Consider the following 26,381-nt stretch of genomic DNA (forward strand, 5'->3'; position numbering starts at 1 on the left):
TTAATTCTTATCAATCTCTTAGATACATTTCGACTACAGAAATGTGTTTTATTTGGTTTTATTTCTTTACATAAGACCATGAAACCCCGGTGCACAGAGGGTGATGAGGATTTCCAATGCAAATGATTTTATTTTACGTGATAATGTGTATGTTTGAAGACCCAAGGCAGGGCAGTGCAGGCATTTCAACTAACCCCTTACAGAGGAGAAAACAGACAGCTTACAGAGGAGGCATGTGTGAATTTGTTTGGTCCTAATTGTTAGAATAAAATGTCATTCCTGGATGCTGTATTTTCTGTATCAGAAATGCCCAACTTAGAATTTTTTGTTTTTTGCCACTGTCCATAAATCTTGGTTTTCATGTGTAATTCATGCATTGCCTGTACTGTAACACGGGGAAATAAAGCACCAAATTCATGCGATTTGGCTCACGTGTTGTTTACTGTCGGTCACTTTGATAACGTTTTACGTATTGATAACTTCTCTACTGAGAGAGAGCCACACAATATTAACGAAGCACAACATTTCAATACAAATAATGAATGACCAATAGCCGTAATTCTCAGGAGTAGGTTTCACCACCTTCCGAACGGGTGGAGGTAGGGTGCTGAAAGTTCTGCTATACCAATCCGGCACACCTGGTGACATAAAACGAGCGTACCTGCTCGCAAGCGTCATCTGAGGCTGTCTGTTCCACTGCTGCCTGTCAGACTACCATGTGGCTTTAGCTTCCGTTGTACTGAAACAACAAACACTGACTTCATCATATCTGTCTCTCCCTAGACGAAGAGGACTTCCATATGTCGGATAATGGCTCACCTGAGTACAAATCCTGCCGAGAAAGAAAGGTAGTCACAAGCTGCAGCTAACACCCCGTTTCTCTTTCTCGTTGTTGCTGGCTAGCTAGCTAGCTAGCTGTCATCCTATACACTAACAGTAGAATATGTTAGCATTGCTAGCTGGATAACATACATGCTATTGCCAGCTATAAATGACACGTACCCTGTTTAGCCTGGAGTATCGAAGGAAGAATGGATTTGCCAGCCAGAGAGCTGCTGGTAGCTAGCTTGTAGTTAGCCACGTCAGCTGAGCTTGCACCACAGCTGGCTGTTGTGAGCAACTCTGATCATAATACATGCACCTGTAGAGAGAGACACACGAGGGGTTTATTATCATTGCTCATATCATCAGTGTCTGCTAGTCCTTGAGCCTTGAGCTCACATGCAGAGAGCTTCCAAAGCCATTAAGCAAATGCAGATATGGTTTCATTGGCACCTCAGTGAATTAACTAATGGATGGTTACAGGGGAGGCTGTTGGAGGTAGAAATCGGAGGACGGGCTCATGGAAGTTCATGGAATGGTATCAAACGTGTGTTTCTACCTCCACCAGTCTCAGCTGTTACCTAATGCCTGCACATAGATGATCTGCCCATGCCTACACTCCTAAAATGATGTGTGTGTGTTCCAGGTTCATCTGTGTATATCCTGCATACATCAACAACAAGAAGACTTTAGCAGAAGGTCGGAGGATTCCAACTGAGAAGGTGAATGATGTGAAGACCAAGAAATCGGAGGACGGGGCTCATTGTAATGCATGGAATGAGGATCGGTATCAAACACATGTTTGACGTCATCCAACATCATGCCCAAGATGCCATGCCAACCTAAAAGAGTGAACCTGTTCATTTTGAAACATTTTTTTATTGATATAAATGTAGACTATTTTGGTAAACAACACTCAGTAGGTATGTATGAGTTTCATACTTCTGAAATGCTGGCCTACTTCCCAAAGTGTGTTCTGTACAGACTTGCATCTCTCTTTGCCTCTCATGTTGTCCTACAAGGCATCCCCTTGTATGTTGTCATCAGGGGAGGCTGGTGGAGGTAGAAATCGGAGGACAGGTGTTTGATACCATTTCTCATTCCTTTACATGCATTACGATGAGCCTGTCCTCCGATTTCTACCTCCACCAGCCTCCCCATGTATGTTGTTATGAATACGTTGTGATCCTCCATGCTCATGTCCTGTGTCCTCCCCCCAGGCTGTAGAGAACCCATCCTGCGCTGAGATCAAGGATGTCTTAACAGCAGCTGGGATGAATGTCCTGGTTGAGGTACTTATAGCAATGCATGGTGGTCAAATATGTAGAGAGGTAGGTTATGAACAACATTCCTTATGTAGGCTATTTAAATATATCGCTCTCTCTTTCCGTGTGTGTGCGCGTGTGTGTGCGTGTGTTGCAGAACAAGATGTACCCCAGGGAGTGGAACAGAGATGTCCAGTTCCGTGGGAGAGTGCGGGTACAGCTGAAGCGGGAGGATGGCACTCTGTGTCAGGAGAAATTCACCTCCCGTAAGTCTGGCTGATGTTCCATCCTCAGCCATTTTCTTTTTTGTAAATGATACAGTACTGACCTCTGATAACTGAATGGAGTGGACTTAGAACACTAGAACCATAGCAACATCAGGGGAGGCTGGTGGAGGTAGTGTTCCATGCATTACAATGAGCCCGTCCTCCGGTTTCTACCTCCACCAGCCTCCCCTTAGCAACATGTTTATAGAAAGAACCAGATGGTTATCCACTCCATTTTGACAGCCACAGGATTGTACCTCTGAACAGAAATCGTCCAGAAATGTTTTCACAATAGTGAGATGTAAGGATCTCTTCCCTTCCGCCCCGCCCCGCCCTTAGGTAAGGATGTGATGTTCTACGTGGCTGAGATGATCCCCAAGTTGAAGACTCGGACGCAGAAGGGCGGAGGAGGGGACACCAGCTCACAGCAAGGGGAGGGAGGGAAGAAGGGAAAGAAAAAGAAGAAGTAGTTTGCGACCTTTGTTTTCTACACACTGTCAGTTCCTCTCAAGCCTGGCGTTTGTTTGGGTTGGATGTATCGTTATTATGACTGTAAACTGGCCTGTGAGCAGGTGCTGTAGTTGTATGATGATAAAAACTGATTGCTGCTCAGTGAATATTTATATAGTTTGAAAAGTCTTTTAATTTTCTTCAGTGATCATGGATGCATTTTTCCTCAGACAACTACTTGTGTGCAATAAGTTCAGCGGATATGATCGGCTGTTTGTGTTCATAACCAACCCAAAAGCCTCTCTCCTCCCTTGTGTCTTAGACTATGTTTATGTTGCCTAGGTTTTTAAGATGGAAGAAGCTCTTTGTTTTGTTGAAAGAATGGTACTATGTATCAGGGGAGGCTGGGAGAGGTAGAAATCAGAGGACGGGTCATTATAATTCATGCAATGGGATCAGGAATGGTATCAAATGGGCTCTTGGGACTAGGTTCTTTATCTTATGGTTATCCGAGTACTGCCTCTTTTAGTTTAAACAATGTGAATGCGTAATGACATTAAAATGATGTTGTCAGTTTGCCAAATCATGTAATGTGATACAGTATGTTCATTAAACAAAAGCTCCTTTCATTGATGTGAAGTCCTTTTGGTGTGTTATACTGTGTCTTGTTTGTTGATGTTTTGGTTTTGAATAAAACCCGAACAAGGACGAACAGGTCAAACTTTCCTTCAGCAGATACACTTCACCACATCACATGATTTATAGGATTATTATTCTATATTGAGAGGTGACTGTTTTATTATCTTGGCTGGGTCGAGGGCAGGGTCACTGTAATGCATGGAATGGAATGAGGAATGGTATCAAAAATGGTATAATTCCATTCCATGCATTACAATGAGCCCCGTCCCACGATTTCTACCTCCACCAGCCTCCCCTGGTCTATACGTAGTCTCTCACACTGTACATGATCCCCAGAATGAGTTGTTGTGTTCCAGATCACCTATATCAAAGTCACACTGTACAGAATATCAGATCAGAACGCCTGGAGAGGTGTTTTAGGTACCAGGAATCACATCCACATGATGTAGCAATCTGCTGATCTACAGCCCTCTACCCAACACAACCCTCTACGCAACCCTCTCCCCACCCAACCCTCTACCCAACCCAGCCCTCTACCCAACACAACCCTCTCCCCACCCAACCCAGCCCTCTACCCAACCTAACACTCTCCCCACCCAACCCTCTACCCAGCCCTCTACTCAACCCAACCCTCTACCCAGCCCTCTACCCAAACCAACCCTCTACCCAGCCCTCTACCCAACCCAACCCTCTACCCAGCCCAATTGCCATGTAGGCAACCTGAACCTCAACTAGTGTTAGTGAATCACGTTCCTGTGATCTCATCATGACCACGTCTTTCAGCGCTGACCCCAGGATCAACATCTGAAGGATCAACGTCTGAAGTATGCTGTTCTGGAACGCTGGCCGTCTGGCAGGACAGTAAACACCAAGACTGTCTGTCTGTCTGTCTGTCTGTCTCTCTGCCTGTCTCTGTCTGTTTGTCACTGCCTGCCTGCCTGCCTGCCTGCCCGCCTGGCTGGCTGGCTGGCTGGCCAGGGGGGGTTTAGAGAGAGAGGGGGGGTGTAGAGAGAGAGAGGGGGGGGGTGTAGAGAGAGGGGGGGTGTAGAAAGAGAGAGAGGGGGGGTTGTAGAGGGAGAGAGAGAGAGAGAGGGGGTGTAGAGAGAGAGTGTGTAGAAAGTGAGAGTGAGAGTGAGTATACTTGACAATGCCCTTGACACCACCTGTTGGGTGTGAGAGGCTTCATGTCTGGAGCGTCTGGTGAGCTGCTGTCTGCCCCCTAGTGGTGTTGTTATTACATGCAGTACATTTGATCATTTAAAAGATTACTATTTAATATTGATGAGCCATATTCAATCCCTCCTGGAAAATGGTGTTGTTATGTTTGGATGCACACACCTACCAGAGTGTATCCAGAACACAACAGCTCTTTTACAGATTAGGGATTGGACTATGATTAACCAATCAAATGGTTGACATGTGTTATTAATTTAGAGGCCTAACTGACAAGCCTTAGTGCTGCATCCTTGATCTCCTCCTAGCCACTGGGCCATGGTTTATAACAGCATACCTACATGCCTTCAAACAGCTGCCTGGAATACTGTGTGTGTGTGTGTGTGTGTGTGTGTCTTCCAACTAACGTAAAACCAACATCTACAAAATCATTTGCTGATATACTCTGTTCCTAACCCACTTGAAATTGACTTCTGATACATGTCAACGAAGCTGTCTGTTTTTCCTGTTACGCAATTAAGGAAGTCAAGTTTGATGTACAAATTCTACTGACTTATGCAGGCCCTGAACCATCAAGCAAGGGCAAGCCACTACAATTATACTAAGATAAAATAGAACAGTCTTTATTGACACCAGAAAACACTAAATCAGTCTTCAGGAGGCTACAGAGACAGAGAAGTGAAAGGCAACAGCTCCTTAACTTTGGGCAAGTTTAGACTTTCTCAGGAGGTTGTCGTTGAAACTCTTCAGATGTTTCGTCCGGTTCTCCAGCCTTGTGCCCCATTCTCCTCGCAGCCTGCAGACAGAGTCAGATTTCATCAGATATTATTATATATCAGGGGAGGCTGGTAGAGGTAGAAATCGGGGGACAGGCTCATTGTAATGCATGAAATGGAATGAGGAATGTGGTATCAAATGTGTTATCAAACACGTCTTTGATACCATTTCTCATTCTATTCCATGCATTACAATGAGCCTGTCCCCCGATTTCTATCTTCACCAGCCTCCACTGTTATACATACAAGCAGACTCCTATGTCTCTCTCTAACACTATTAGTCTATCTGTGGCTTCTCTATAGACCTCCTGTAGCCTATATGAAATCCAAAAAAAACAACCTGTGCAAGAAGGCAGTGAAAAAGCATCCCATTTGGTTTGAACAACAAAGACCCCTATTCTGTAACGTCTTGTCCTCCATCTGTCCTCAGAGAGGGTCAGAATACCTCTGCGTATTATCAAGTCAAATATCATCCTCTACAAACGTCTGTGTGAATACTGCCAGCTTTAAAGTGAGGATGGCTCTGTCTCTGCCACCTTGCTCACATTTCCTCGGCTTACTGGCTTGTGTCCCTGCTGGGGACAGGGGGCTGTGTCTCTGCTGTGTGTGTGTGTTAATCTGCTGAGAGAGGGCTGTTTGTGTTAATCCAGTGACCTTAGTGCGGGACAGGCTATTGTATGACCGCTAAGCAGGGGGAATGGCTGGCCACGACTTCACTCAGCACCCCCTGATTATCCTATCAGATTCCCAGGAGTTTTTCCAGAGCTGCTCAGAGGAGGGATAGACACACGGTTACCAGGGCCAGCCGGGGGCCCAGCCGGGGGGTTAGCCACCGGGGTTAGCTGGGGAGTTAGGGGATACACTGTGCTTTCAGTGCAGTGGTTATTAGCGATTAGTGGTTATTACTGTAAGACAGAGCTTTCAGATATGAATGGTGAGGCTGAGCTGTCCTGAGTTGCCCTCAACTGAGGCGAAGCTTTGGTTATAGCTCTGTTTAAAGTAATGATTGCGTGTAGTACATACAGTACATCCTAAATTACATTTTACAATTGACAATATTGCTTCACTCATAGCAGGATTTATTTGATTGCCAAATGTTACATAAAACTAATTGAAACAAATATATATCTTTTAAAACATGCAAAGTGTAGTCTTCCCTCAAATCGTTTGTATTTTCCCTTCAGCTATGCCATTTGGGAAGTGACGTACTTCCCCAGAGCGCTGCTCTTCATCCTCCCATCCTCCGTGTCTGTCAGCCTGCTATGGTTGTCGATCTTCTGCTCCCAGAAGTTCTTTATCATGAATCGATCATGGATAAGAGCCACATTCATCTTCTAAAAGAGAAACAAGTTACATCCAATAAGTTATACACAGAAGGTTAACTAGAATGACTTTAATATTTCTGCCTCTGCTTGTCAACAGTAATCCTGACTTTGTAATTAGACTTAACAATAAATACATGGATACATTTTCCAGCTTGAAAATGTATCAGCCAAGATACTGCAGCCAGAATACAAATTGATGAGTCTTAGATTCATTCAATACAGAGACATCATGCAGAGATTACTAAAAAATGACTAACTTGTATATTTTTATATTTGATTTATTATCCTTATTACATTCTATTGTTGATGCTGATTGATGTTGTAGAGCTGCTCTGTCTCAGGCATTTCATTGCACTGTGTACTTGTATTCATTGTAATGACAAATAAATGAGACTTGACTTGAAAACAAACCTTGGATGGTTGTGATCGTCTCACAAAGAGCCCCAATGTGTCAGGATAGTCGTGCAGTGGTTGAGGTGGTGCTGACGGTCGATGGTGGACTCCTCTACTGCTCCTTCACGGCTGAGGCGTCTCTAACAACTGACCACAGGTCCCCCTGCCATCCAGCCTTGTATCAGATGATCATCCCATTACTGCCTGCTGTTCCCTCTGATGATGTTCTGATCATAGAGCCTATAGGGGAGTCACCCACACACGCACACACGCACATATGCGCGCGCGCACACACACACACACACACACACACACACACACAGTACTACCCCAGCGACACCAGCTCCTAATCAAGGAAGGCTTGTGTATTCTGGCTGCAGCAGCATCAGCAATGTGAGATCATCCAGTTTAATGAAATCAGAATGGCTAGCAGCACCTCTATTAAGAAGCTGGCGCGGGCAGTGGAGAAGAGAGAGAGGGAGAGGGGAAGAGAGAGAGAGAGAGGAGAAGAGAGAGAAGAGAAGAGAGCAGAAGAGAGAGAGGAAGAGAGAGAGAGAGAGAGAGAGAAGAGAGAGAGAGAGAGAAGAGAGAGAGCAACACAGCAAGGCGAGGCGGATGGTTCTAGATCAGATTACTGGACAACTGATGCTCAGATCAGGTTCTGCTCCTCCATGTCCTGGACATCGATGACAACCTTGACACTTGGACCCATGTCAAACGGTTAACTCATGTCATGACAGGAAACTTGTTTTTTTGTACTTTATTTATTTGTACATTTTACATTTTACATGTTTCGACAGACTGCTGAATGGTATGTGTGTGTGTGTGTGTGTGTCGATGATGTTTATTAGTCAAAACAGATAAAGTTTTCACCTCTCAGATGTGTGATACAGTAATCTTGGCCTCGTGACGGACAATAAACAAGGCTATGAAGTGGAAAACAACCTTTCCACACTGATCATCACACGGCTGTAGTTTATATAAATGATAATGTCATAAAGCTCCATAAATCATAGACCAGCCGCCGTTCACACCAGGAGATGTGGCGGTACCAGCCCCAGCGTCAGACACCTGTCCCGTCTGGGACACAACTATGACAACAATTACAATAGCAGCTCTGGTGAACGGGCCCCAGAGGACAGGGTTTGTGTGTGTGTGTGTGTGTGTGTGTGTGTGTGTGTGTGTGTGTGTGTGTGTGCCTGCATGCCTGTGTGAATGTGCGTGCGTGCATGCGAGAGAGAGAGAGAGAGAGAAAGTGATATACAGTGAGAAATGGATCTATTTTGGCAATGATGTAATTTACATTGGTGGCCAGTGTGTAAGAATCAATTTTTAAGAGGGCAACACTATTCTGCAGTTGAACAACTGTGATGGTTGTGATAACACATGTCTGACATTTAATTTCCCCCTGGGTGTGACACCCTGTACGCCAGCGGCATCAGCCACCAGGGGAGGCTGGTGGAGGTAGAACTCGGAGGACGCGCTCATTGTAATGCATGGAACGGAATGAGGAATGGTATCAAACAAGTGTGTTTGATACCATTCCGTTCCATCCATTGCAATGAGCCCATCCTCCGATTTCTACCTCCTCCAGCCTCTACTGACCTTAGACATAGGTAAACATGGCCTGGCATGTTGGTCTATTCCTGGGACGGCCCATGGTTTGTAACATACTATAATTACACCATCAACCTTCTAATACTGATGCAGCTTACTTTAAATACACTTAGATAGAGCCTATATGATCCACAGCTAACTAAACCTCTTGTTAGAGTAGGCCTACATTTGGGGATAACATGATAACATGTGTGTCTGAAACAACATTGAGTATATCCAGCTATGAGGATGGTAAAGCCTGCCTAAAGCGCTATAGATTACATGGGCCTGATCAAGGAATGGCGCTCACGTAAGACATTCTGGTTTTAAAAGTATTTATTCATTCAGTTCTGTAGATGACCAAGTGTGTATTGTGTTTCAGTTTCATTTAATCAGTTACAAACTGCCATAGAACTTTTTTTTCACCATTTCAAACCATTACAGTCAGTGATAATACAGCCATGTTAATATAGTCATGGCATTTTGACTTAATTAATTAACAATAATTTTGTTAATTTTCTTTGATTTTAATTGTTCATTGTTTTAGGGTATTTCTTGTCTTCTATTGGCTAAGCCTGAGAGGTGTGGTCACCTGATACAGTGTAATTGGCTTAATGAGAGCGTGAGCATCCACACAGGTGTGTCAGGTGTTCGTGAGTGGAAGATCTTTTCAACAGTTCATGGACATTTATCAACATCCAGTTGATAGAGAGTTGGAAATAATCTGAAATGATGAAGAGGTGCTCATCAGATAGAGCACTGTGTAGGGGAGGCTGGTGGAGGTAGAACACCAGGGGAGGCTGGTGGAGGTAGAACACCAGGGGAGGCTGGGGGAGGTAGAACACCAGGGGAGGCTGGTGAAGGTAGAACACCAGGGGAGGCTGGTGGAGGTAGAATACCAGGGGAGGCTGGGGGAGGTAGAACACCAGGGGAGGCTGGTGAAGGTAGAACACCAGGGGAGGCTGGTGGAGGTAGAACACCTGGGGAGGCTGGTGGAGGTATTACACCAGGGCAGGCTGGGGGAGATAGAACACCAGGGGAGGCTGGTGAAGGTAGAACACCAGGGGAGGCTGGTGGAGGTAGAACACCTGGGGAGGCTGCTGGAGGTATTACACCAGGGGAGGCTGTGGGAGGTAGAACACCAGGGGAGGCTGGTGGAGGTAGAACACCAGGGGAGGCCGGTGGAGGTAGAACACCAGGGAAGGCCGGTGGAGGTAGAACACCAGGGGAGGCAGGTGCAGGTAGAACACCTGGGGAGGCTGGTGGAGGTAGAAAACCAGGGGAGGCTGGGGGAGGTAGAACATCAGGGGAGGCTGTGCGCACTGGAGGAGAGTCATTGTCAGTGTAGTGAAGAGATTTGGAGGGATTATAGGGGGAGGGCATATCGGGAGAAAACAGTTTTCTGTATCTTGAGCCAGTTATCATTTCAGTCCTAAAATGTTTGGGTTTTTGTCTGACATATCATTTGTTGATACAAAGATGGATTAATTCGATGTAACCTATAACCCATGCTGAACACAGTAGTCTACCCATAGATTAGCCAACCAGTCACAGCAGTTAGCGTTGTGCTACAGCGCCCTCATGTGGGGACAATGTTAACAACAGACAACAGTTAACATACAGACATACATAAATACACATACAGTAGTATGACATGTTTTTTTTACTGGATTAATGTACAGTACTAATACTGGATTAATATACAGTGTCTTTTAATCCACCCCCTCTAATCACTTGTAACTAGGATACAAGAGAACAACATTACTAGCTGTCAGGGTTTCCATAATGGACTCACCCTCAGACAGACTACAGACTACTGTCCATAGTTGTTTAGTAACAGATTCTATAAATTCACACTCAGACAGACCCTATGGCTCCTGTTTGCAGTTGTTCCATAATGGACTCAATAAACTGTTGGTGTAAAGCCCATAGGTTGGTCCCCTCCCAGGAGGTCACATGGTGTCCCATAGTTCTCCCGTTGCAATGTTTGGTCCCGGGAGCGGGCTGTGTGTGACCCAGCTGAGTGACACAGGCATCATATCTCCTGGTTAAAAATAGGCCTCTGGTCACAGACAGAGAGAAGACTCATGAGGCAGAGGGACACAGTTACTAGTTCACACTGTCTGTAAACAAGCTGCTGGAGGGAGAGAGACTCAGGACGCTCACACAGGTAGGAATATTAACTCTTATCAGTCTTGGGTTATTATTTATCATAGTTACTCTATCTCTGTGTCCACATTGTGTCCGCATTGTAGTCCCCCTGGGGTTAGGGTTAGGGTTAGGGTTAGGGTTAGGGTTAGGGTTTTTTATAGTCACTCTATCTAACCCTTACTGTCTGGACATAAGCTAAATCATATTTGTAGGAAGGAAAATATCTTTGTCTTTGTGACTATTCCGAAACTCTAGGGATGAGATTATTATAGGCCTAACCATGATGACATTGAAAACAACTTCTTGTCAGACACAACAGTTTGTAAGTCTTAAAGATATTATGAAATTGAAAATACATATAGTCCTGGTCAAAACCGTTACAAAACCATAACGCTTTACTCATTGTTCAGTCTAACCTTAGTCATATCTAATCATTTTCTACTGATCTTTATGTGAGTGTGACTGTACTGTGGCTGGACCCCAGCCTAGTTAGTGTTCTGAGGCAGGACAGGCTCGGTCAGGGCTTAGCAGAGCTCTCTACTCTGCTCTGACTGTTGTCAGAAAACAGCTCTGTTGATTGACGAGGCCAGCATGTAGGCCAGGACACGCTTAGCTTCTGATGTTGTTCCTCACACACACACACACACACACACACACACACACACACACACACACACACACACACACACACACACACACACTCTGCTGTCTCACTGTCTCCCTGTCTCCTTGTCTCCCTGTCTCACTGTCTCCCTGTCTCACTGTCTCCCTGTCTCACCATCTCCCTGTCTCCCTGTCTCACCATCTCCCTGTCTCCCTGTCTCACTGTCTCTCTGTCTCCCTGTCTTCCTGTCTCACTGTTTCCCCGTCTCTCTGTCTCCCTGTCTCACTGTCTCACTGCCTCTCTGTCTCCCTGTCTCCCCGTCTCCCTGTCTTCCTGTCTCACTGTTTCCCCGTCTCTCTGTCTCCCTGTCTCACTGTTTCCCTGTCTCCCTGTCTCACTGTTTCCCCGTCTCCCTGTCTCTCTGTCTCTCTGTCTCCCTGTCTCTCTGTCTCCCTGTCTCCCTGTCTCTCTGTCTCCCTGTCTCTCTGTTTCTCTGTCTCCCTGTCTTCCTGTCTCACTGTTTCCCCGTCTCTCTGTCTCACTGTCTCACTGTTTCTCTGTCTCTCTGTCTCCCTGTCTCTCTGTCTCCCTGTCTCTCTGTTTCTCTGTCTCCCTGTCTTCCTGTCTCACTGTTTCCCCGTCTCTCTATCTCCCTGTCTCACTGTCTCACTGTTTCCCTGTCTCCTTGTCTCACTGTTCCCCGTCTCCCTGTCTCTCTGTCTCTCTGTCTCACTGTCTCCCTGTCTCCTTGTCTCCTTGTCTCACGGTTGGGGTGGGAGGTGTCAGCTTGTCGCTGGAAGCTGTTTGTTTTCCAGGATTAATGATAGTGGATGAATTTCTTGATACCCAAAGATGATTTGATAAGGAAATCAACATGACTGAACAAGGCCTTTAAAAAGGAGGGCGAATGATAACAATCTCAATACTTGGAGAAACAAAATGGAATCTACTGTATCACTTGACCTTTCCACTTTGACCTGAGAGCCTTTCATATCGACAAACAATATCAAAATCATGACTTGGAATCAAGAAACAACTATGAGATTGTGATTCCTTCTAACACTCACAGAGGTAAGAGGATCAAAGACAAAACGGTATCAACTGGATACTTTGATTGTTCTTTGATGAGTTTGGTTGTCATTTGATTTAAATCACAAATTAGTGTTTTACAACCAAATCCAATTGGTTTTGATGCAATTTGTCTACAGATTGACCAGTAGGTCTACTCTACAGTATATCCCCATATCAGGGGAGGCTGGTGGAGGTAGAAATCGGAGGCCGGGCTCATCGTAATGCATGGAACGGTTCCTCATTCCATTCTATGCATTACAACGAGCTTGTCTTCCGATGTCTACCTCCACCAGCCTCCCCTGCCTTCACCAGCCTCCCCTGCCGCCCCCATAGGATAGAACAACTTCAGGGACATGACCTTTGTCTGGAGACTAAACTTGTTGCTAATCTGCCGTTGTTGTGATTCCTCCCCAGGAAGTGGTCATCATGAGGGTTGAGAAGCGCGTGGAGGTGCCGGTCTACGACCTCTCCCTGATCAGGAACATGTGGGAGGGCAGGGTGAAGAAGTACAAGCAGAGGCAGAGGAAGGAGAAGGAGCGCATAGAGAACAGCGCCCTGTCCAAGTATGACTCCTCATACACACAGCCTCATCACGTGACTAAGGGCTTTACGACCAGGGGGAGGCTGGTGGCGGTAGAAATTGGAGGACGGGCTCATTGATACCATTCCTCATTCCATTACATGCATTACAGTGAGCCCGTTCTCCGATTTCTACCTCCATCAGCCTCCGCTGTTTTACACACCACAGGGCTGACCCGAACCGTACTGTGCTGGCCCTGATATTTTCCTTTCACATTGTTTCAGCCTCTATGGTGGGGGTGTAACCAGGCCAGCCCAGTACAGCTCAGCTTGGCTCAGATCGGTTGGGCTCTGTAGTGTGAATCAGGGTTTCCTGTACACCTCCTATCTGACCCTGTGAGATGATCCATATAGGAACTATACGAGTGGACCACTAGACTACCATCTTCATAGCTGGATACGCTCAATGTTGCTTCAGACACACATGTTATCATGTTATCAGATGTAGGCCTACTCTAACAAGAGGTTTAGTTCGCTGTGGATCGTATAGGCTCTATCTAAGTGTATTTAAAGTAAGCTGCATCAGTATTAGAAGGTTGATGGTGTAATTATAGTATGTTACAAACCCTGGGCCGTCCCATAAATAGACCAATATGCCAGGCCATGTTTACCTATGTCTAAGGCCAGTAGAGGCTGGAAGAGGTAGAAATTGGAGGATGGGGTCATTGTAATGCATGGAACGGAATGAGCAATGGTATCAAACACTCATTGCGTTCCATGCATTACAACAGGCCCGTCATCCGATTTCTACCTCCACCAGCCTCCCCGGTCTAGATAGTCACATTCCTGTGTGCTTCAGTCAAAGCCTAACCTGGTCCCTGACTGGTCAAAGCCTAACGGCGTCACAGACAGCAAGAGGGAGTCCTCTCAGTCACCACAGCATGGCTCTGCTGAGGTGATCTATATTAAGAACATGACTGAAGCCAGATCTGTTTTCCCTCTGACCTTCCTGTGGTTAGAGAGGATCACGTCCAGAGGTTCTTCTGTTCTAGTTTCTTTCACAAGTTTACAGATTTCCCCATCATATCTTCACATTTGCATAGAAAGTAAACTTCCTCTAATCTAGACTTTTAGAAAGTTTGGCATTTCCCAAACACACACATACTTCCGGACAAACCATCAACTCAATTCAACAAAACGTTATTGATCTCATAAAGAGCAAGGAAGCTGGACAGACTGTGACTAAGCACATACATAAAATAAATAAACCAAACATATTCATGTTTCCATGACCCTAACCCTAGCCCTAACCCTAACCCTAACCCAATCTAACCATGACCCACCCCTGTAGGGTGAACCAGCAATGGGAGTATCGTATCGCCTGTAAAGCCCTGAAGCCCAGCGAACTGGACCTACTACAGCACTACCTGGAGAGGACGGCCCTGGGGGACATCCAGCCATACCAGGAGAACACAGGTGTCTGTCTCTCTTTCCCTTTCTCTTTCTCTCTCTCTCTCTCTTTTCTCTCTCTCTCTCTCTACCTGGAGAGAACAGCCCTAGGGGTTCATAGTCGTACATACAGCTCTCTCTGTCCTCTACCCTTTCATTTTCTCCCCCCATGCCTCTCTCTCTATCTCTCCATCAGACAACCTAGAGCCCTCTCTATCTCTCTCTCTCTTCATCAGACAACCTAGAGTCCTCTCTATATCTCTCTCTCTCCCCATTAGACAACCTAGAGCCCTCTCTATCTCTCCCTTACAGATGAGTCCCAAATCGACGAGGACAAATTCATCTTTGAATTGGATGGAGACAAATGGACGGTAAATAAAAGCAGCATAGAGCAGTATTTTAACCCACTGTTAGAGATCCAGTGGAGGCTGGTGGAGGTAGAAATTGAAGGACGGGCTCATTGTAATGCATGGAATGGAATAAGGAATGGCATCAAACATGTGGAGAGGCACACATGTTAGATACCATTCCTCATTCCGTTATGTGCATTACAATCAGCCTATCCTCCGATTTCTACCTCCACCAGCCTCCCTTGATACTCATCCTTGTGTTGGTTTTGTCAGGAGCTGCCTGCCCACCTGAGAGCCATGATCTACCTGAGAGAGTGGCACATCAGAAACACGAGGATTCACAGACTCCCTGACTACATTGTCCGCTTCCAGGACCTCTCCGTGCTAGACATCCCCAAAAATGGCTTGGAGCACCTGCCCACAGGAATAGGTCATTATGACTCTGTGTAACCTAGTTCAGATAAACCTTTTATAAACTTTTCGATAGCGTAGCTAGCTAGTTGACATCGAGTATTGGAGGAGATGGTCACTGTGTTGGCAAGCCAGAAGTCGCAGAGCACGTCGAATTGCTGGGCGACTGTTTGCAACAACTTGACGTCCATTTCATCTGCAGTGAAACGAGATTCGTACCAATACGTTAATATCTTTTCATAGCCAGTTCAATAATATCATATCTTGGATAGAGATCATCCTTTTGATTGTGTGTTTTGTGGCTGTAATGTGATGCGGGTGACAGAGTGGGTGTGTTCTCTGTTTTGCTTTCTTCCACCAGGGAAGCTGACCGGGCTGAGGGAGCTGAACGTCAACTACAACAGGCTGACCACTGTTCCTGCCGAGCTGGGAGCGTGTGAGAACCTGGAGAGGCTTGAGCTGACGGGAAACCTGAACCTCCAGGAGCTGCCTTTCGAGGTTAGAGAGGACTTGAATGACAGGGGAGGCTGGTGGAGGTAGAAGTCGGAGGACGATGGAATAAGGAATGGGAATTCTCTCTCTCTCTCTATCTGGAGAGAACAGCCCTAGGGGGACATTGTCATAAATTCAATAACTATGAAAACTATCAACAACAGTGGACAATCACAGCTTATTGTGTGATAGTGTTTAACCATTGGTTGGAGGTCTTTAGCGTAGGTAATTGGGGATTCTTGTTAGTATTTCCATGTAATCTGTTCACTTTTGGAGCCCTGAAACAGGGGGAGTATGTTTAAAAAATGTTAGTACTTTCTAAATAGTGAAACCAATCTGAAAGAAAAAAACATTGAATTAAAGCTGAGAATCTCTACTTTGACCCCATACTTTATTGTTTGATTTCAAGTCTAAACTGTTGGAGTATAGAGCTAGAAGAAGACAAAATGCTTCCTCTTTCCAATACTTATGGAGCGCACTGCATATTGATGGTCTCTCCTTGTTTCAGTTGAGCAGTCTGAAGAAGCTGAAACATCTGGACATCGCAGAGAACAAGTTTGGCAGCATCCCCATCTGTGCCCTCCGCATGTCCAGCCTCCAGATCCTGGACATGAGCAACAACCTCCTGACTAACCTCCCTGACGACATGGACAGGTAAAGCGGACCAGGGGAGGCTGGTGGAGGTCGAAATCGGAGGACGGGCTCCTTATAATGCATGGAACGGAATGAGAAATGGTATTAAGAACGTGTTTTTGATACCATTTCCTATTCCATTCCATGCATTACAACGAGCCTGTCCTCTGATTTGTACCTCCACTAGCCTCCCCTGTGGAAACACAGATTAAATGAAATATCAGATACATTTTCATCATGTGTTGTTGTACACATTACATGATTATGATTGTTCATAAAGAAACATGCATGCTTGAAAATGATTTTGACATTATTCATTATTCATGTTGTTATAAACTAAATTGTTTATAACAAGTAAATTCCCAATATTTGCACCTTTTTTCAGATTGGCAGAGTTAACTACGTTGTTCATTCACAAGAATAAGATGACATATTTGCCCCTGTGTTTAAACAATATTAAAACCCTCAAGATGATTGTTGTGGGAGCTAAAGAGCTGAAGTGCTACCCCAGTGCACTCACAGAGGACCCCACCATCAAGTGAGTGTGTTGAGAAGGTGAATGCTAAATGGGATGCTTGGGATGACCCAACTAGGGTTTGGGTAGGGTCGTCCCAAGGATCCCACTTAGCATCTACCATAATGAGATTACCAGGGATGTATACAGTTGACTCCTGTTCGACTCAGTTGAAGACAGTCCCAGTTTAATTCAGTTATATGTAATTGCTCCAGATATGTACATGCTGATTTATTGCGCCGTAGACGATGCAATGAAACACTTAGGGCAAGCTAGCTCCTCAACAGTGAAGCAAACGACAGTCAAACAGTCAAACAATAATTATATCATGATCATTTAGTCTGGTCTATAATCATGATGACTTAGTCTGGTTTATAATCATGATAATTCAGTCTGTTCTAAAGTCAGCATAATTTAGTCTGTTCTATAATCATCATAACTTAGTCTGGTCTATAATCATGATCATTCAGTCTGTTCTATAATCATCCTAACTTAATCTGGTTTATAATCATCATAATTTAGTCTGTTAATCATGTAATCATCATAATTATGACCTATCACCAGTCAGCCTATCTAATAGCCATACTATGTCCTGATCCACTTCTGCTGTCACCATGGGAGCTATGATCTACTGTATACTGTATGTGTTATAACTGTATGTGTTTTCTAACTGTATTGTATGTGTTATAACTGTATACTGTTATAACTGTATACTGTATGTGTCATAACTGTATAGTGTATGTATGTTATAACTGTATACTGTATGTGTTATAACTGTATGTCTGTCCTACTCAGGTTCATTAAGCTGTATGACAACACTGTGGATAGTAGAGGAACCAGAAGAGGAGAGGAAGGTGAGGAAGAGGAGGCGGACACCACCAGACAGGGGGAGAATGATAAAGAGTTCCTACGGACCTACATGGACTCTCTGAAGGATAGAGGTATGGATGGAGGGAGGGAGGGAAGGAGGGATAGAGGTATGGAGGGAGGGAGGGATAGACGGACGGACGGACCTACAGACCTGTCACTACAGACCTGTCACCTGTCATGCTGTGTTCATGTGTTACCCTGAATCACTGTGAGTAGGAGCATGGTTCAAATGGAACATTTACAGTATATATTGTAGAGTATATACTGTTGTAAATATACTGTATATATTGTAGAGTATATATTGTATAATATATATTGTAGAGTATATATTGTGTATTATATGTTGTGTAAATATACAGTATATATTGTATAGTATATATTCTGTATTATATGTTGTAAAGTATGTTGTGTAAATATATTGTGTAGTATATATTGTATAGTATATATTGTAGAGTATATGTAAATGTGTATATGTAATATGCATATGTAAATGTACAGTATATATTGAATAATGTCTTCTCTGTAGAGGTGGTCCCCTGCTACACCACCAAAGTGTCCTTCTCTTGCCTCCTGTAACCATGACGATGAGGACAAGCGGGAAAAGGAGGACGAGGGAAAGGAGGATGAAGGAAGACAAGAGGAGGACAAGAGGGAAAGGAGGATGAAGGAAAAAGGAGGACAAGGGAAAGGAGGATGAGATAGAAAAGGAGGATGAGACGGAAAAGGAGGACTCTGCTGCTCAGTCTGCTGCATGGAGCGTCTCTGAACATCTGCTGTGTCATAGCAACATATCTGGAGGCCGACACAGTCCAGCTCAATCACTAGCTAATAATCAATATCAGCAAACAGCTCCCATATCAGGAGTTATGGTTTTCTATAGGTTGCATGAGCTACAGTAGCTTAGCGCTGCAGCATCTAATAATGGCTGATTGACTACTCTGATATCTCGAAAGAGGGTCTGAGGTTGTTCAGACGCAGGTCTGCTGCAGTATCATTGTAGATGGATGATCATCAGTGTCATGCAGGGGAGGCTGGTGGTGGTAGAAATCGGAGGACGGGGCTCATTGTAATGCATGGAATGGAATGAGGAATGGTGTCAAACACACACGTGTTTGATACCATTCCTGATTTCGTTCCATGCATTAGAATGAGCCCCGTCCTCCGATTTCTACCTCCACCAGTTTCCCCTGCTTGTCGATGAATCATCGGTATCATGTGACCATGCAAATCAATGCCTCTTTTGATCACATGGTCTTGCTCGGTTGAGTGCAATTAAGCCTTCTACATGTTGCTACATAATATACTGCAGAGGCTTTTGGAGGTAGACAGGCTCATTGTAAAGCACGGAATGGAATAATACCATTCCCCACTTCGTTCCATGCAATACAATGAGCCTGTCCTCTGATTTCTACCTCCACCAGCCTCCCCTAGTATGCTGTATGCACTTTTTATTTATTTTTGCATCAAATGCGTTAAAAGAATTATGTCTGCAATTCATCACGTCTGAAAGGCCGGTCGTGCGACAGACTGTGCCATGGGAAACTGAGGTTGTAATACGTATACGTATATGCTCTATGTGTTGATGTGAAGTGACCAAACACTTGTTGCAGTGCAATAGTGAAACGCCTGAATGTAGGTAGGATGGGGTTTTTTCTAAATATTTTCTCAAAAGAATGATTGTCAACATGTATGTATTGCCTGAGGGCTAGATTTACTCACCATTTGCACCTGTTCTTTAAACACTGATGTAAAAGCTAGTAAGTAAGGTGATGTTTGACTGAAGCTCACAATGTTTTATTCTGTTTAGAAACGAACGTGTGCAGACGCCGTAAACCTGGTCCTGTGAGTCTGGGATGCTGTGAGTGTTTTCATTGTATTTATTATTGTGTTATTATTATGTATCAATGATGTATGAATAAACACTTACAACATGTCACTGCTTGTCTACAGTCATATCAAGAGCAAGTAGGTCCATCAGGGGAGGCTGGTGGAGGTAGAAATTGGAGGACAGGCTCATTGCAATGCATGGACTGGAATGAGGAATTGATACCACTCCATGCATTACAATGAACCCGTCCTCCAATTTCTACCTCCACCAGCCTCCACAGAGGTCCATGTATGTCCATTTCACCTTCCACATGTGGTCAGCAAAATCATACACGTCATAAGATGCGTTAGCATGATTTGACACAAACGAATAATATTGGCTGTGTATTTTTGCAAAGAAGAACAATACCATGAGAGCTCATCCCAGGGGAGAACCAGATGCATAAATAATAAAAACAAAAACATTACATTTCTTAGTTGTTGTTTTTTTTAAAAACAAACAAACAGACAACCGATTTATTTGGAAACATTTTGACGCCTCAAATGTTGAACAACACTGGCGCCTGGAATTGGCACTGGACTGGCATCGCCACCTGCACAGGTCATAACCCTGCAATGCACAGTACAAAAACAACTAAACCAACGTCAAAACAAGACAGTTAATCAACCGCTAAAAACCTTCCAACAGAAGAAATTGACATGCAACTCACATCAACTGACATAGAACTATACGCATGCAAAAACAAGTCTGTTATTTCTTAAAGTTGAACTGACATTACACACAGAATAGCACGACAGTAGTGTAAAACGCTAGCGCCTTGGCGGCTGCTGTGCTGTCAGACACGCGACCGCTGGCAGCATGGATGATGTCCATGCACTCTACCATGGAGGTCATGAGGACATGGATGACGTCCAGATCAGTGGATGGGACCATTGAGGGTCTTGCATTGTGATCCAGGTGCATACTGTTCTGAGATCGCCCACCTTCAGGCTGTCTCAGCAATAATACTACTGCTGAATTCCCAAATCAACCTCCCCCCCCCGCCCCCAACAAGCCAAATCAGAGGACAAGATGGTGCTATTTCCGCCCAGCTTCTACCTATCCCATCCTCTCAGATCTACAGGAGTGCGTAGGGTTAAGGAAGACAGGGGCTAGGGGTTAGGAAGCGAGGAATTAGGAGCTAGGGGTCGGTTTGGGGTTCAGTCTACTCTACATTGCAGTTACCAGGAGGCCATGTTTGTGCGTGAGAGTGACGGTAGCGCAGCTGTGAGTCACCATTAATACAGCTGCTCAGACAGCAGACAGATAACTGTTCATGGACATAAACACCGATAGACAGAGGCCTCTAAAACACCAGGTAACATCTCTAACAACACAACAGCTGAAACTAAGCCAAGAGTCCAAGTTGACCATATGAATATCCCCCTTGTTCCCATGTTAAACAAAACACTCAAGATGATGTACAGTGGGAAGAGGGTCAATTCAGTCATCGACAGCTCAGACAACAACAACAATTTAATATGTGCTGATATCTGATGAGATGATATATTCACTGAAACTATGACTTCATCAGAATACGCCTTCTTCTTCTTCTGTGGGAGGTTCGGCGGCTTACTGCTACCCACAATCCATTGTGATATTCCAACAGGACATTTGGTTGTCAGACCACACACTCTCTGGCTGAATCTGAAAAGTCCTTGACTCCTCACGTCCCCTCTCCTCACCTCCTTCCCAGAAGATATCAGAGGAGAAGATATCTGGGGTTCCTCCCACATATTTGGAGAGGGAAGCAAGGAGAGAGGAGAAGAGAGAAGCGAGGAGGAGAGGGAAGAGAGGAGACAGGAGAATGAAGCGAAGAGAGGGAAGTGGAGAAAGGGAAGCGAGGAATCGATTCAATACTTTTGAGATTCGGCCCTTGATTGGAACGTTCCTGGTCACCATCTACCAAAAGCTGAGGCACGTGAGACTGACAGGCAAGAGGAGTGTGTAGGTAGGGTTGAATCACAAGGGAGACAGGTCCTATAATCTCCTATAATCTCCTCTGTGGTCAATTACATTTCTCAAGCGGCATGTTACAAGAGGCCAATAACAACGTAAAAAACTTGATTTCCTGTTTTGTGTTTATAATTATAATTTGATCATTCATTCATATAATGTTAGTTATGTATCTTTAGACTTCAGATTTGTGTTCTGGACAATAAACATATAACAATAGCTATAGATATCCAATACCACTATCAGATGGTTAGGAAGAGTAAAATCAGTAAATATAATTGTCTAAGCAAAGTAGGATGATACAAACAATAATCATGTAAAAAAAAAAAAAAAAAAAAAGATCTTTACAAAAATAGCGTAGAATATGTGCCAAAAGATGAGTAAAATGAGAAAGGATAAGAACGAACAACTCTGGAAGACGAGACAACGGTAACGTGAATGGCCAATGAACCGTAATGACAGTTGGCATAATGATGGGTGGACTTCAGCAGAGGCTAGTGGAGGTAGAAATCAGAGGACGGGCTCCTTGTAATGCATGGAATGGAATGAGGAATGGTATCAAACAACGTGTTTAGATCATTCCGTTTCATTCATTACAATGAGCCCATCCTCCGATTTCTACCTCCACCAGCCTCCACTGGTGGATTCCTCATGGCCATTTCACAGACCAGTTGGCATATAGGGACACCATTTTAAGAGGATATGTTTGTGGCCTAAATGAACCTAATACTTTGATTAAAAGCAGAAAGGAAGAATTGCTGCAACTATGAAAAGAAACATGAAACGCATTGGGGAATCTTCTCAAGATCACCTTGGTAACAAACACTTAATACAGCATTATAGACAAGAAAAAAAGACATCAATTCAGACTTTTCTTTCATGTTTACAAAATACGTTGTCCTCCTCCTCCTCCTCCTCCCGTGTTCGGACTGATTCCCCACAGTGCGAACGATCAGTCGCGGTCGCTCTGAGCTCTTCCTCTTCAGAAACAAAGTGAACTTGAAACCACTACGGTACACTAAAGCAGAGACACAGATTCCACAGATGCAGCCTTCGAGGAGCCGTCCATAGTCAACGAGAGCTGATCTAGTCTCCGATAAATCCTCACAGTATCTTAACCGTAGTCTGTGAGTAGTAGACGACATCCTCCGCGCCTTTAAGACGTTTTCACCAGGTCGTAGACGTAGATGTGAAAGTCGTCGTCGAACTTGATGAAGTAGACGGAGGGCTTGGCCTCCACCTGGTGGATCACCATGCCAGTCCGTTTACCGCCGTCCTCCTTGGCGTACTCCACCTGCTTCCCCACCAGACTGTCCACCACCTCCCCAGGCTCCCGCTCCGCTGGGGGGGCGTCATCTGGAGCACGGGGGGGGGGGGGGGGGGGGCACAAACATATATGTGTTGTTGTACCTACAGTCATCAAGCCTGGTTTGTGCAGAGGTATGAAACATTGCAGAGAGAGAGAGAGAGAGAGAGAGAGAGAAAGACAGACCCCCCCCCCCACCCCACACACACACACTTGAATACCACTCATTGAGGAACTCACTTGAGTCAGGCATGATCCTGAGGTCCCCCTCCTTGTAATCATCGAGGAGCTGGTACATGTAGAGGACTGGGTCCTTCTCGTAAGTGATGTAGAACCACGTGGTCATGATGGGAGCACGGGCCAGCACCATGCCCCTCCACTCTTCCTTAGGCCCCTCCTCCGTCTCAAACATGTGCTCCACAGCCTTGCCTATCATCGTCTCAGCTAGCAGGGCGTCACTCACACGAGACGGAGCTGGAACACACACAACACTGCTGTCAGACTCATACCCAACACTGCTGTCAGACTCATACCCAACACTGCTGTCAGACTCACACCCAACACTGCTGTCAGACTCACACCCAACACTGCTGTCAGACTCATACCCAACACTGCTGTCAGGCTCACACCCAACACTGCTGTCAGGCTCACACCCAACACTGCTGTCAAAGACTCCATACCATTCCTCTTTCCGTTCCATGCATTACAATGAGCATGTCCTCCGTCCATTCCTACCTCCATTAGCCTCCCCTGGTTAGCATAGTCCTGGACTAAAAAGCTTTAGTTTTAGTTGCTTTAACAGTTCTTCAGTTGTTTACTCTAGGGGTAGGCTTACTGTGTCCTGATACACACAGACATGTAACAACAACAACAACAACAACATACACATCTACTCTAGCCCACAATGCGTTTGGCATTCACCCTACTCATCCACAACAGACACAAAATGTCCGACACTATTTGGTCCAGGCAAGGCAGACATGTATCCAGTTACTAGAATGTGTCCAGGAACACACAAACATGAAACATACACATCTACTCTAGCCCACAATGTGTGGCAATCACCCTCCTCATCCTAGAGACACAAACATGTCTCTATAACACCATTTTGTCTGACACTATTTGATCCAAGCCAGGCAGAGCCCCCCCTCCCTGGCAGCAGACGTACCAACTCGGTCCACCAGAACCTCCAGGCCCTGGACCCTCTCGTCTGAGTGAAGCTCCAGGCCGTAGATGCAGTCGAAGCCGTCGTACTTGATCAGGTAGAGGGAGGGGTTGACGGGCACCTGGTCCAGCACCGTGCCCTTCCACTGGGACGTCTTACTGCCCTCCTTCCAGGTGTGCTGGATCCTACAGCCCACCAGGTTCCGTCTGGGCTGGGCCAGGGGCTTGCTGCTGGGGCCCACCGTGGTCTTCTGCTTCCTGGTGGAAGGAGGCAGGTGGGAAGGACAGAGGCGGTGGTAAAGAAGAGGTTGTTTAACTCACCAACTGCCAAAGAGTTCAGGAATACTCACCACCTGGAGTGATTTATGCAGTATTTACCTAGCAACAACACTTGCATGAAGCATGAAGATGAAAATCATCATAATTGATGCATTTTTGGTGAATAAACCCTTGGCACTCAAGAATGTTGACAATTTGGGAGACTTTATTCACCCTCGGCACTGAATGAGTTAACGTCATGTTATGTTCTGTAAGCCAGCCTGCCTTGCCTTGAATAAATGTCTTGAGTAGTCTTTGAGCCCAGGTATTATTACACTGGTAATAACACTGGTAATAACACTGCTATTACACTCATGCAGGCCTCATGGAAACCATGACTCTTGGCTGATGGCTGTTATGCATTGAGAGCACTCTGGCTGGAGAGATGAAACTTACTTGTGAGAATTCTTCTTCTTCATCATATTCGCAGATACACCTGTATGCCCTATAATGACAAGCACATGTGTGTATTAATATCTCACACAGCATCGCTTAGTAAAGTGAGACATAATTAATGTTATTTGTAGCACTATGCTACAGATCAGTGGAGGCAAGCCTCCCCTGGTACACAAATGTTGACTATAGAGTTATTTTTTAATAGAAAACAACAGCTATGTGCAGCATGTGCCCTGGAGTGAGTCCAGTCCTGAAAGCTTCGTAGCACCAAGTTCATATGAAGATCATCAAGTCCATTGTAGCTTTAAGCTAGAGAGAGAGAGACACAGACAGAGAGAGAGAGAGACAGAGAGAGAGAGAGAGAGAGAGAGATAGATAGATAGAGAGCATCACCCCCATCAGCTCTGGGCCGCTGGCCTGGTGCGGTCTTCCCAAATGGGGTCTTCATTCATGGGCATGTGGGGGGGCAGCCAGGCTGCCTGACTAGGGCCGCAATGTCCCTCTGCTGGGGGGTCCGGGGTGAGGGGACTGGGGGTGGGGCTAGGATATGGACCACAATATCGCTCCTCTACTGGGCCTGGCGGTAGGACTAGGGTCAGGACAACAGTATCTCTCCTCTACTGGGTCAGGGTAGGGGGTAGACAGACACAAAATGGATGTCGCCAGTAGCGTTCAGGTGGTGTTGCCAGGTGGGGCGGGTCACAGCGCTCCAGAACCAGAGGACTGGGTCACCCACCTCAGGTCAGACTGTGGAAGGAGAGCAGGCATCAGACACATGACAGGAGAGGGACAACTGGACACTCAGCAGTAATACAATACAGAATTATTGAAGGGCAGCCATCTTAAGTAGCTAATGTTAAACCAAACCGTGTTGAAACTGAGCTAGGCCACATGAGGAGACTGTTAGGTTGGTCTTGTTCTGAACATCAGATCAGCTGGTTGCTAATCTGATGTGTTTGATAACAATATGTGACAGTACATTTGTCCTTATTATGGCTTAAGCTCAGCCTATGCCAGACATCCACTGTCTGCCTGGCTGGAAAACGTAGGTTTACATTCAGTAGGCATTCATCCAAACGTAGGCATCTCGTCAACATAGTGACATCTCTCTCGCCACCCTGATGATCATTTTCAGATGCTATCTAGCCCCGCCCACTTCAGGTACAGACAATTGCATTGGAACTTCAGTGTTTTTAATTTTGTCGCATCCTCTTCCATTGAAATCGAGACTATTTATTTAAAAACCTAAAACTACAAGCAGAGAGAAGTAATGTAGACACTGCTCGAGATCATCACTGGAGTGACCTAAGAACAACCGTTTTGCGTTTTGTTTACAATGAATAAAGACACGAGGGGGGGGGGGGGGGTATGTGTATGCTGACGGCCGCATAATCACATGTGCGCATTGATAGTCTGATTGCTGTAGGTGATTTCCAGCAGGTAGGGAACCTCAATGTCAGCCATGTTGCACCACTATTTACAAACCCCGCATCAGTGCAAAAAAAAAAAACGGCGCAAGCGAACAAAGGCGGAGGGGAGGGTATGGGTCTGTCTCACATGAGCGTTTTAATGCAAACATCTAACTGCTTTTTCACGCTACCTGTG

At 45.3% G+C, this 26,381-nt stretch overlaps 2 protein-coding genes and 1 long non-coding RNA gene across 3 annotated transcripts in view; 1 reads left to right on the top strand and 2 right to left on the bottom strand.

Moving 5' to 3' along the window:
• Nucleotides 1-684: 684 nt before the first annotated feature.
• lrrc2 (leucine rich repeat containing 2) lies at nucleotides 685-18,345 on the top strand (the record flags this gene model as incomplete). The annotated part of the gene is made up of 13 exons (XM_083673325.1): nucleotides 685-848; nucleotides 1,469-1,544; nucleotides 2,043-2,114; nucleotides 2,245-2,353; nucleotides 12,950-13,094; nucleotides 14,402-14,526; nucleotides 14,812-14,870; nucleotides 15,123-15,279; nucleotides 15,622-15,758; nucleotides 16,261-16,406; nucleotides 16,771-16,923; nucleotides 17,695-17,840; nucleotides 18,296-18,345. Exons 1-13 carry the CDS (start codon nucleotides 811-813, stop codon nucleotides 18,343-18,345), a joined length of 1,413 nt encoding a protein of 470 aa, XP_083529451.1. The 5' UTR covers nucleotides 685-810.
• LOC310806853 lies at nucleotides 5,318-7,259 on the bottom strand. Its single transcript, XR_014554294.1, has 3 exons — nucleotides 7,128-7,259; nucleotides 6,601-6,725; nucleotides 5,318-5,411 (listed from the first exon to the last, which is right to left on the bottom strand). It is a non-coding gene; the product is annotated as an uncharacterized lncRNA (long non-coding RNA).
• Nucleotides 18,346-19,948: 1,603 nt separating the features above from the next.
• The window catches only part of spinb (spindlin b), a 6,627-nt gene continuing 194 nt past the window's right edge, over nucleotides 19,949-26,381 (bottom strand). The window contains exons 2-6 of the mRNA XM_083673931.1: nucleotides 25,170-25,523; nucleotides 24,777-24,825; nucleotides 24,067-24,320; nucleotides 23,139-23,372; nucleotides 19,949-22,948 (exon numbers count right to left, since the gene is read on the bottom strand). Of these exons, the coding sequence (XP_083530057.1) occupies nucleotides 22,749-22,948; nucleotides 23,139-23,372; nucleotides 24,067-24,320; nucleotides 24,777-24,825; nucleotides 25,170-25,224 (792 nt within the window). The 5' untranslated portion in view covers nucleotides 25,225-25,523 and the 3' untranslated portion in view covers nucleotides 19,949-22,748. The remainder of the gene's footprint in view (nucleotides 22,949-23,138; nucleotides 23,373-24,066; nucleotides 24,321-24,776; nucleotides 24,826-25,169; nucleotides 25,524-26,381) is intronic.

The sequence above is a fragment of the Argentina silus genome, assembly GCF_951799395.1.
Source record: "Argentina silus genome assembly, chromosome: 7".
NCBI classification, from domain to species: Eukaryota; Metazoa; Chordata; class Actinopteri; order Argentiniformes; family Argentinidae; genus Argentina; species Argentina silus.